At 39.1% G+C, this 13,137-nt stretch overlaps 1 protein-coding gene across 4 annotated transcripts in view; it reads left to right on the top strand.

Annotated features, from left to right (window-relative positions):
* Window positions 1–11,997, top strand: part of RAD52-2 (cobalt ion-binding protein) — a 100,488-nt gene extending 88,491 nt beyond the window's left edge. For all 4 annotated transcript variants that reach the window (XM_088983583.1, XM_088983586.1, XM_088983585.1 and 1 more), the window contains one exon: window positions 11,715–11,997. In XM_088983583.1, the coding sequence (XP_088839709.1) occupies window positions 11,715–11,873 (159 nt within the window). In that variant the 3' untranslated portion in view covers window positions 11,874–11,997. The remainder of the gene's footprint in view (window positions 1–11,714) is intronic.
* The last annotated feature ends 1,140 nt before the right edge of the window (window positions 11,998–13,137 follow it).

Consider the following 13,137-nt stretch of genomic DNA (forward strand, 5'->3'; position numbering starts at 1 on the left):
ATATTAGACCTGATTATTTCATATTCAGGTCTCCGTCTCATAAGGAATCGGTTCACCTTTTTGTTATCAAAATGCTTCTGTAGGTACTTAACACACTCTGGGGATCAAAGGGATCAGTGTTAGCCAGTTCATATTCTTCCCATAAATCAATGAAGCCTGCATAGTACTTTTTATCATTCAATCCCCCTGATAGTAGGCAAAGATCTCAGACACAATCTGATATTGTCTTGACATTTTGGACTGATGATGAACCTTCTTCAAGTACAAATACATCTCATAGGTTGTTCATAGTCTTCTCATGGGAATAGAAATGTGAGGTGCAATGGAGCTCAGAATCCAAGAGAATAATTTCCCACTATCAAGTTTCCGTTGTGTAAATGCCTTAGTGTTTGTTTCATCAGGTTTACTAACAGTCCCATTCAAATAGCCTTCAAGATCCTTTCCTTCAGCAAAGAAGTTGAAATGGAACTTCCACATACTGTAGTTGGTTCCATCAAACTTCACTGAAATAACTTCCACCTTCTCAGCCATTTCAGTCCAAGAAAAAAAAAAAAGGAGGGTCCAAAGAGACAAATAACAGCACTGATATTTAATTCCCAAGTTTGTAAAGCACTACACTTGATTCCAGAAACAATGCAAATGCTGAAATCAATATCCCAGCATCCCAAACAAGTGATCTGCTCAAAAAGAAAAAACTTTCAGCAGCAAGGCAACAGCAAGCAATACAAAGAAACAGCAGAAAACCAATTTAAAGGATATGTAAAGTCACCCAACTTCAGTAGTACAGTCCACAGAAATATTTCTTCCTATAGAGGAATCGAAATCCTCCAAAGGAAAAACCAGAACAGAAACTTTCTAAGTGGGTATACTTAGTCAGGGCGACACAACCAGTAAAGTTTCCCTTCAAGCAGCAGCTTTTCCAGAGAGTTCTGATGTGCCTTCTCTTGCTGAAATCGCAGAACAGGCTAACCCAGGTTTAGGGTTGATCAAAACAATCCTAGCTTCAACCGATGAGTCCAAAGACCAGCATGCTCTTACCATGTCATACAACTAGTTCGTGCAAGAGAAGAGAAGACTGTTCTGGGTGCAAAACTGAATCAAATCGACCCCACCCCAAGAGCCAACAATTTTATATATATATATATATATATATATATATATATATATATATATATATATATATATATATATATATATATATATATTTTAGATGTTTACAGAGAGGTCCTTAGAGGACTAAAGAGAAAAATAAATATTTACATAAAAGACCTCACAGGACTAAATAAGAAAATAACAAAAAGGAAATATAGTACAACAGGGACTGCCGAGATTGATACATCAAAGGGACTCTTCATAATATCAACACCCCTTTTGTGAAAACTGGAAACTGGAGATCAGCTGGCTGATTTGTGGATTAAAGCTTTACACTGACCTCGTATTGATTTCATTACTAGCAAGCTGGGTCTATATGACATGTGCACACCAGCTTGAGGGAGTATTGAGGGAAATAGATTTCTTGTATTTGGGGCAGTAGGATAGCTTTGTATTTCCTTTCTTTTATTAAGGGTACTCCTATCCAGAATTTATCATAAACAAGGGTATTTTTGTAAATACCTTCTATTTACACTAATATAAGTAGTGGGCCAACTGGTTTAGAGGATTAGTGACTTCTAAACTATTCTCTAATCAGTTTTGACCTAGTTCTCTTCTCTCAGTCTTCTTTTTTCTCTTTCTCTTCCTCTTCGTTCTCTACTTTCTCCTCTTTTTTTCTTTAAATTTATTTTTGGATGCTGCCTCATTACTGATGGACAGTGATTGCCATGTTTACGGAAAAGAACAAGGTATTTGATTTCTTGGTTGGTTTGAACCCTGAGTTATGATTTTATGTGACAACATATCTTGAGTGTAAACATAATATCTCTTGTAGCTGCCTACTCCTTAGTGCAAGGTGAGGAGAGTAGGAGGACTGCCATGATGCTGCCTCCCATAGTTGAACATTCTACCTTAATGTCAAGGCCCAAGCAGAGCACAAGTAAGCCCACTATTTATGAGAAGGATGATGGTGTAATTTGTGAATATTGTAAGAAACCAAGACATACTAAGGAGAAATGTTGGAAACTCAAACCATACTTGAAACCCGAAAGGTTAAAGATAGGGAAGAAGTGTAATGCTCATTTGGTTACAATTGGTAATGATGTTTGAGCATCTACTATCGTAGCTCCTCCCCAAGATTCCTTTGATGTAATGGATAAACTACAATCTTTTGTTGCATCTAGAGAAGAATAGGACATCTCCCTTCACTGGTTGTAGTAATCCTTCTAATGCATATGCTACGACAAGTATTGCACTTGCTTGCTTCTCTTCCAACAACTAGACCCGTTCATGGACCGGGTAGCCCAACGGGCCGGCCTGGCCCCTAGACGAGCTTGAGCATTCATTTTAGCCCACGGGCTTGACCTTGGGCCTAAAAGCCCGAGCTTGACTATTTTACGGGCTAGGCTCGGGATTTGTTTAAAAAGCCCAGCCTGGCCCGACTTTTGTATAAAAACCCTAAATATTCTAACTGGCTAACCCCTCTCTTCTCACTCATCTCTTTCTCTTAGCCGAACGAACTCACCTCTCATAGTCACAACCTCACACATCCAAACACTCTCAGGAAGACAGAACCGGCGAACACTCTCACCGGCGCAACCAATGGACTCCGGCGGTGATAGGTGAGTCCTCTCTCTCTCTCTCTCTCTCTCTCTCTCTCTCTCTCTCTTCATTGTTCAGTTGTTCCTCTTCTCACTTTTTCTCACTCTTAGAATCTCAGCTCAGTTCATTTATCATACGCAAACTCAAGCACTGGCCTGAGTCCTCTCTTTGCCCTTTTGTTCTACTCCTCTCTTATTGTTTGCCTGGCGGCGAATACAGACACAGACATAGGCACCGGCAGCGAACACAGACACAGGCACCAACCTATCTTTTTTTTAGGTCAGTGCCTATGTCACTTCTCCTTGTTCGGTTGTTCCTCTTCTCACTTCTCCTTCTCACTCTCAAAATCTCAGCTTAGCTCATTTATCAAACGCCCGACGAACACAAGCACTAGTGGTGGTGAGTTCTTTCTCTTTGCCCTTTTGTTCTACTCCTCTCTTATTGTTTGCCTGGCGGTGAATACAAACACAGACACAGGCACCGACCTATCTTTTGGTTAGGTCAGGCTTCGGGCTTGGGCCCAAGTTTCGGGCTTTTTATGAGGACCGGGCTTGGGCCCAAGTTGTAGGCCCATTGGTCGGTCCGGACTCGGGCTCGGGCCTAACAAAATCCTGTTTATGAAGAGTAAAAGCCTGGCCCGAGCTCGCCCATGAACAGGTCTACCAACAACCCCTAGATTGTTGATTTTGGGGCCAGTACCCACTTGACTAGTATGTCCTTATATTTTACTTCATATGACTATATAAGTTAACTCTTGAGTAAAGGAGGATCGTTGTTATTGATGGATCTTAGACACCAATTTCCAGTTTAGGTGAAGTTAAGCTTACCCACAACCTTTCCCCGGAATCTGTCCTGACATGCCTCAATTACATAAAAAATATGTTATATGTTAGCACCATACTAAACTCATAACTATTCTGTGAATTTCTTTCCTACCCGTTGTGTCTTTTAGGACTTAAGCACAAGGATGATGATTGGAATTGGACATGAGGTTGATGGAGTCTACCCTTTTGACCAAGCTTTAGAACAAGGGATGTTGTGTCAGATTGAGTCTTGTTTCAATGAGAAATTGAATTTTTTGCAATTGTGGCATTGTCGTCTTGTTCACATGTATTTTGGGTTTGTATAACTTTTGTTTCCAAAATTTGTTTAGTTCAATGTCAAATCTAAACCCTCAGTGTAAAGTTTGTCATTTATCAAAGCAATGTAGAACAATATATTTTGTAAGTAATAAAAGAAACATTGTTGCTTTTCACTTGATACATACTAATGTCTAGGGTTCATATTACTATTCCTTACATGGGTGGTTACAAGCATTTCATTCTCTTTATTGATGACTATATCTAGTATACTTGGCTTTACTTGATGAGAAGTTGTGATGAGGTTCCTACAATTGTTCAAAATTTCATAAATATGGTAGAGATAGTTTCAGAAGAGGATTAAAATAATAAGATCCAATAATGTGAGCAATGTTTTGAAAAACAATTGAGAGTGTAACTTGAAGAAATATGGGTTTTTTACCAGAGTTCATGTGCTTCTACTCCACAGCATAATGGAGTTGTCAAGAGGAAGAACAAACATGTGGTTGAGGTTGCTAAAGAGTTGTTTTTTTCATACACATGTTCCTACTTGTTTCTAGGGAGATGCTATTTAGACAATCATGTACATTAACCAATTTACATCAAAGAACCTTAAGCTTCAGTCTCCTCATCAGCCCTTATCTTGATGAGCTCCCCTTTACTTTACCTCTTAAGGTCTTTGGTTGTCTTTGCTTCGTTAATGATTTGAGCCCTTTTAGACACATTTGATCATAAGTCTATTAGATGTGTTTTACTTAGTTATTCTCTTGCCCAAAAGGGGTATAGATGATTTGGTCCTAAGTTTGGAATAAGATATGTCTCTAACATGGTTTAGAGTATCGATACACCCAAATATATCAGTAAGGGTGTATTAGGGATGAGCATGGGCCAATTCCATTCGGTTCCATGGGAGAACCTAGAACCTACCCTATAGGGTTCGGTTCTAGGTTTTTGGAACCAGAACCTACCCTGTGAAAGTCGGTTCTAGGGTTGGTTCACAGGGTAGGTTCTGGCCTTGGTGGTTCTGGGATTAGTTCCAGGGTCTACCCATGGAACCTGTACTTTCTTTACTCTCCCCCTTCACAAAATAAAAGGCATGATCTTTAAAAACTTGATTTTTAATAAATATAATATATAGTTTAAAACTTATATTATCTTTATTGGTTAAATTGAATAACTTAATGTGTAGATTATCATTATATAGTTAAAAACTTACAAATTAAATTTAAATTTTGTAAACATTACCTTTTACACTACTTAGTGTACACATTCAAATATTAAAATGAAAACAAATGATCAAATCACTTAACTAATTCAATGGTCAAGTGAGACCATCGCCTTTATAACCATGAATGCTTGGGTTCAAATCTTCACATCCCTAAAAGTATTTTGGGGCTTATTTCAAGGCAAGTTTGGCTCCAAGGCAGGTTCTAACAAGGTCGGTTTCACCAATGCCGGTTCATCGGGTTGGTTCAGGTAGGGTAAGCCCCTAGACCCGAGAACCGGCCTAGGTGGGGGTCAGTTCCAAGAATTTGGAACCTACCTATTTGCTCACCCCTAGGTGTATCAATACCTTTTTGCCACACGTTTTTTTTTTTCAATTTTCATTTTTATAAGTAGAAGTTCAAGATTGCTATCAGCCTTGAACCCTAATAGATTTCAGGTTCGAAAATAGAAGGAAAGTGTAGAGAAGAGAAGAGAAAGAGAGGAGAGAACTGTAGAACACAAAGAGTTGAAAGGAGGGACAGAATATAAAATGTTCTGCTGCCGCCGCTTCTATTTAGTATTTATAGGTTGTGCTCATTACATGGAAAGGACAGATCTGCCCTTAGTATTTACATAAGAAATAGAACAAAATAAAACTGAAATAACCAACTGACCACCAGCTAACCCTAGGATGACTAGAACACATTCTACCCTACGAACACAGTGGGACCATAGCTGTGGGGCCCACATCAGTGTTCTCTACACTCCTCTCAAGTTGGGAATAAATGTCTATCATTCCTAACTTGGATAGATCCACCTCTAGCTTCTTCCTTGGTACAACTTTGGTGAGGATATCTGCTAGCTGCATGTTGGATGTGATGTACGAGAAACACACTTCTTGTGATGACAACACTAATTGCATAACTGATGTCTGACCAAGTAAGGTAGAGATATAGGAGCTTTCCCACTAATCACTGGAACATAATTTTGTCTTCAAGAGGCTCCCCACTCTCTACACTAATCCTGTGGTTCTGTTCAATGGGTGTATCCGCAGGCTTGACACCTAACTTTCCAATTTCCGCCAACAGATCTAGAACATATTTCTTCTGAGAGACAAAGATCCCCTGTTTAGATCTAGCAACCTCTACCCAAAAAATACCGTAGTGCACCAAGATCTTTTACCTCAAACTCTTGATGAAGGAGTTGTTTGAGGGACTCAATCTCATGGCTATCATTTCCTGTCACCACAATATCATCAACATATACTGCAAGTAGTGTCAGAGAGGACTCCACCCTCTTGATGAACAATGTATGATCTGACTGGCCTGTACATAACCGAACTTCCCAAGGGCTAGTCTGAATCTATCAAACCAAGCTCTAGGTGACTGCTTCAAACCATACAATGCCTTATTGAGCTGGCAAACCTTCTTACCTGTCTCTGTATCATAGAATCCAGGAGGCAACCGCATGTGAACCTCTTCCTGCAGGTCTCCATTCAGAAAAGCATTTTTAACGTCTATTTGGTACAAAGGCCAAGTGTGGCTTGCTACAAGAGATAATAGAACTCGAATGGTGGTCATCTTGGCTATCAGGGCAAAGGTCTCCAAGTAATCTATACCATAAGTCTAGGTGAACCCTTTTGCAACTAGCCGAGCTTTGTACCTCTCAATGGAGCCACCCGCATTGTGCTTCACAGTAAATACCCATCTGCATCCAACTGGTTTCTTTCCTTTGGGCAGATCAACTAGCTCCTAGGTATTATGTTTCAACAGGGCATCCATTTCAACTTGCATTGCACCTTTCCACTCCGGGACTGATAGGGCTTCTTGCACTGTTCTTGGAAAAGGGACATTGGCAACGGAAGTAAGATAGGACCTGTAGGAGGGAGATAGGCGATCATAGGATAAAAATTGGGAAATGCAGTGGGTTGTAGATGTGGTGCAATGTCATTTTCCTTTATGGACGACAATGGGAAGGTCAAGGTCGTCTGCAGGAAGTGAAGTGGCAATAGTGGAAGGAGTCTCTGTGGGCCCTCGGACTGTAATACCTGGACTTGGAGCCGAAAAGAGGTTGGAGCTGGCCTGGACTACTGATGACTGAGATCAACCTACCTGCATCGCCTGTGATAGACTCTCAACTCTTGATCCCTCTGACCACCCTCACTATTGCCGCCCTCATCACCCAGTGGAATTGGTAAGGGAACAGCCCCAAAAGTATTAACCCTACCCTCACTACGCTCCCCCTGAAGAAAAGGACCCAAATCCCCACTCTCACTGCTCTCCCCCTGAGGAGAAACCTGAGAATAATAGGGTATCTCCTCAAAGAAAGTGACATCCATGGAGAGACAAGATCATAGCAGCAATAACCCTTTTCAGTTTGTGCATAACCGAGAAAGATGCATTTGGAGGCCTTTGGTTCGAATTTGGAGTGATGGGGTCCGAGAAGCTGAACAAAACAAGTACAACCAAATGTTTTAAGGGTAACAGTAAAAAATTCCTCATTTGGGTATAGAAGGGAAAAGGAAGATTTCATATCAAGAACCCGGGAAGGAACCCGATTAATAAAATATATCGTCGTGAGGATAGCATCACCCCAGAAGCGAAGTGGACATTGGAGGTAAACATAATACTTCTAGCCACCTCCAAGATGTGCCTTTTCTTCCTTTCTGCAACCCCATTCTGCTGAGGTGTATGAGGGAAAGTGCTCTGGTGGATAACCCCATGATTAAGAAGGTAAGATGCCAATGGCTTAGCAAAGTATTCCTTGGCATTATCAGATCTAAGAACTTTGATCTTGGCATCAAACTGGGTTAGAATCATTTGGTGGAAGTTTTGGGTCAGGGCAGGAACCTCATCTCGTGAATGCATAAGATAAACCCAAGAAAACCGAGTATGGTCATCAACAAATAACAAAAAATATCTGTGCCCGCTCATAGAAGGGATGTGATATGGCCCCCAAACATCAGTATGCACAATATCAAAAAAACTATTACTCTTTTTATTACTCAATGAATAAGATTTTCTACAATGTTTAGCAAAATCACAACTTTCACATTTCAACTGGGACAACTCAACAGACTCAAACAAAGTAGGAAACAAACTTTTTAAGGATCGAAATTTGAAACTGTAGAACACAAAGAGTTGAAAAGAGGGACATAATCTAAAATGTTCTGTTGCCGCCACTTCTATTTAGTATTTATAGGTTGTGCTCATTACATGGAAAGGACAGATCTGCCCTTAGTATTTACATAACAAATAGAACAAAATAAAACTGAAATAACCAACTGACCACCAGCTAACCCTAGGATGACTAGAACACATTCTACCCTACGAACACAGTGGGACCATAGCTATGGGCCCCACATCAGAGTTCTCTACATTATACATGTATTATATTATTCAATTAATAAAAAATTAGGTTCTTGAAAACTCCTGTAAACATGTATGTCGGATACCCAGTGATACGATACGATAGGATACACTTGATATCAAATACCCAATGATACTTTGAACCTTGGTCTCCAAGGATATCACCTTCATTAAGTCCTCATCCTTTTTCTTATCATTTCGTCACTCTTCAAGGGAAGAGTTTCCAGTGAATCCCTTATGTCTTCCAGTTCATGTTTCAATTATGTCCTGCTAGTATTCCTTCACCTCCTCTTCTTATGTATCAACCTTGGTTGGTAGTAGTTTTTTTATCAAGCAAAGTAAGAGGGTGGCTCCTGATGTTGAATGTCCATCATAATTTGATCTCCCTAACTTAGGTAACCTTGGTCTTGCACCTCTTGAGCTTCTTAATGCTTAAGTTACTGAACTTGATGTCTTGAATTCTGACCTTGACCTTCCTATTGCCATCTATAAGGGAAAGAAAAATTCCATAAAATATCCTATCACTAACTATGTTTCTTGTGATGCTCTCTCACCCTCTTATTGTACTTACATTTCTTTTATCTTTTTTGTTTCTATTCCCCAATGGTGTTACAAAAGTAGTGCAGTCACCTCATTGGAAGGAAGCTATAAATCGGGAAATGGAGGCCCTTATAAAAAACCAAACTTGGGAAATTGTTTTTTTCAAGGACTAGACTCTTGTTTGATGCAAGTGGATGTACTCTGTTAAACATAAGGTTGATGGTTCTATTGAGAGGTATAAGGCACAATTGGTGGCCAAAGGGTATATTCAAAACTACCGCATTGATTATTAGGAAACTTTTACTCCTCTGGATAAAATGAATTTTATCCATGTGACCATATCTCTTGCCGCCCACTATTCTTGGCTTTTATATCAAATAGACATGAAGAATGCATTCCTTAATGGGTACCTTCAAGAAGGATCTACCTCCAGGAGTAACCTTCCTTAACGGTGAAGGGAAAGTTTGTCGTCTAAAGAAAATTCTATATGGGCTCAAACAATCTCCTAGAGCCCGGTTTGATAGGTTCAGAAAAGCAATCTTGAAGATTGGATTCTCTCAGTCCCAAGTTGATCACACTTTGTTTGTAAGAAGAGGTGATGGTTGGATGACTATGTTGGTAGTATGTGTTGATGGCATTGTTGTAACTAGGGACGATATCTCTAAAATCACTCAATTGAAATCCTTTCTTGTTTGAAACCAAGAACCTCGGTCATCTCTAATATTTTCTTAGAATTGACATTGCAAAATCAGATGGGATTTTCATTTCACAAAGAAAATATATTCTTAACTTTCTCCAAGAAGTTCGAAAGTTGGGGTGCAAGCCAGTTGGGACCCCAATTGACCCTAATTACAAATCGAGTGCTATTGATTGGGATGTTCTCCCAAATGGGTTTCTCAAAGACTGGTTGGTCGCCTTCTTTTTGTCTATGCTTGATCAAACATGACATATCCTATATAGTTAGTGTGTTAAGCCAATATATGCATGAATCTAGAACTTTCCAAATGCAAGCTGTCAACCGGATTCTTGCTAATTTGAAGGGATGTCCTAGTAAAGGAATGTTGTACTCTGATCATGGGTTTATTTGAGATTTACATTGATGTAGACTATGCGGAGTCTTGTGGACGACAGGGGATTTACATTTGACTATTGTGCTTTAGTTGAAGGAAATGTAATATCATGGAAAAGCAAGAAACAATCGGCTGTTGCTCATTCCAGTACAAATGCAAAATATAGGGCAATGGCTCATTGAGTATTATAATTACTATAGTTGAAGACATTGCTAATGGAGATGGGAAATCCAGTTGATAGCCCAATGAAACTCGACTATGACAATCAAGTGGCTACAAACATTGCTCATAACCCTGTTCAACATGACCGTGCAAAACACATTGGAGTAGATAGACATATCATCAGAGAGAAGATTGCCAATGGACAAATCTGCTTACCCTTTGTAAGATTAGAGGATCAACTTGCTGACTATCTCACTAAGGGAGTTCACAAGCCAAAGTTTGATAGTAACCTAGGCAAATTGGGCATGATAGATATCTATGCTCATCTTGAGGGGTGTGTTGAGAATATGTATGAAATTGTGTTTTGAATGAATTTAGGGTACCTTGGTCTTTTCATCTCTTTTGTGTTTGCACATTCATCTCAGGGCAATCTTGTACTTTCCCTCAAATATAAATCTCAGATTTTATGGTGAGAACAGTAACTCTCAACACACCCGTGTAACTTCTTCTGAACATGGGCATTTTAGTAATCTTATTATCACCATAACATCAATTTAACAGAGTTGGACTTAAGAGTATATTTCTGAAAGTTCTGGTATTTGATTGTCATACTTGAGAGTTGAGGCCCCCAAGTGTCACTACCCCCAAAGTACAGGAACAAGAATAGGAGTAAAGGAGAGGAAGAGAGAAGAAAATTGGGAGAAACTCAAAACAAACCATGGGATTCTCTGGGGTCCTAAGTATCTTTTATACTTTAAGTATAATAAAAGGTAAATGTGTAAAACTACACCTGTATCCTTTACAGGTTGACAGCAATAAAGAAACAGAAAATGAAAGGCCCATTAGACCCAACATAAAACACAACAGCAGAGTTATAAATAGGCAAATGAATTAAAGAATAAGCCTTAAATCTGGCCTGTCAACAGTTCTCCTTGGATTCTAGCAAGCAATGGCACTCTGTACGTGACAAGGTTCAAAACAGTGTTTTAAAAGGCATGGGAGGCGTACCCCTCATATAAAAAGATAGGAAAAAAGAATAGGAAAAAAAAAGGAAAGGAAAGAAAAGATAAGGGGAAAGAATGTAAGCTGGGGGTTCTGATGGCTGGGACTTTGCCCCTCAGCCCCTTTTCAATGCAGCCCAATTTGATTATTTTTTTGTTAGGGGGTCTTGCACCACTCCAGCTCGCTTGCTTCGACAAAAGCCCCCTTTCAACTAGTGCTATGTATTTTCATTCTTCTTAATATAAGAGATTTTTATTAAAAATAAAGAAAATGAGATCCTCCATATTTTAAAGCATTGGTTCAAAGATATGATACGTCTGATGTGGGGCATATTATATCACTTTTCAGAGTCACTGATACTCTATATATTCATAATTAGGATCTTTTAATTGTTTTTAATGTTAGCATATCATGGAACATAGCCACTGACAGATAAAAGAGGTTATATTTTTTGATCCAATGAATGCCTTCTTACCCAAAAAAAAGTAGAGTATCGATACTTTGAACCTTGTACTAATGTTAGGCAACTCAATATACTCCTTAAATTTCTAATGATAATTAAGACCTGATCTACAACCCTTTCACTGGTGCAGGCACATCGTGAATCAACTGGGACAGTATCGTCAAGCAACAGAAGTGTTGAAGATCCAGTTGCCGCAGCGGAGGAAATAGCTTTCTGCAGAGCCTGTGTTCGGTTTGGCCTCGGCCTGTATTTGTATCATGAGGATGAGACAGTAGATAAAGGAACATAAGCTTTTTTAACGTGTTAGAAAAGGCACCAATACAGTCCAATATCGGCTTGTATCAATATTTAATATATACAATAATTAAATAATATAATATAATAAAATTAAAAAATTATTATTATTATTAAAATAGTATAATAAAATTAAATAAAATAGTATAATCGGCTTGTATTAATATACTATTTTATTAAAATAGTATAATATATATATAATATGCATTGTGTCGAGTAGGTATGTGCTGGCCCGCCCTGCTGACCTAAAACCCCAAGCCCGACAAGCCCATCGGCCCATACAATCAAGCTGGGCCACAGCACAGTCTGTGGACCATCAGGCCAGGACGGCTCAAATTCGTGCTGGGCACAGCCCGATTTACACTTCTAGTGGTAAAGCCAAACTTATTTTTGTTTTTTTTCAGGGGTAGAAAGTGGGAAGGATTTCCACTAGGATTTTCACTATCAAGAGCACAGTATTGCAGCCCCAAAGGTCCTCTATTAGAATTCTGTTAATGGTTTCAGGTGCATGGAATGATTCTCAAGCTCTTCCACATCATTGTCTAAGTTGGCCGCATAGTCTACTAGTTGGTTAGCCTCTGTTTGATTTGCATTGTAGCCCCAAAGGTCCTCTATTAGAATTCTGTTAATGGTTTCAGGTGCATGGAATGATTCTCAAGCTCTTCCACATCATTGTCTAAGTTGACCGCATAGTCTACTAGTTGGTTAGCCTCTGTTTGATTTGCATCCTCATCCTGCTGTAACTCAATTTTTGCTTAAATATCTCTGATTATTTATCGTCTTCAAACCAATTTTTGCTGTAACTCATCCTGCTGCTTCAATAGCCTCCTTAGCTGCCCATCCTCCTCAACTATTATGGTTTTTCACTTTTTCTCCCGATCTCTTTTTAGTAGAGATTGAGGATGCTTCCTGTGTAATCTAGTCTCCTTCAATGATTATGTATTTATGTTATGTTGCGTTGCATCCCTCGTCATCACACATTATCGAAGAGAAGCTTGAATGATTAAAGAGAGCCATGGGTCATATGAAAAACGTACTGGACCGGATGAGGAATGATTCATTGACGCAGGCAATTGAACCATTGACTTGAATCGTAATTTTCTATTATTTTTATTTTATTTATTTTTTAAGTTAAAATGAATCATTCGTGTCTGATTCGGTTTTTAAAACCTTGTGATAAGCAGAGAACTCAAAACATACGTTTCTCACAAGTTCTACCTTGAATATGAAACGTGCTCCTTTCACACCCACATCATTAC

This window comes from Nelumbo lutea, chromosome 4, assembly GCF_056320005.1.
Source record: "Nelumbo lutea isolate HS-2025 chromosome 4, American lotus-T2T, whole genome shotgun sequence".
In the NCBI taxonomy this organism is placed as follows: Eukaryota; Viridiplantae; Streptophyta; class Magnoliopsida; order Proteales; family Nelumbonaceae; genus Nelumbo; species Nelumbo lutea.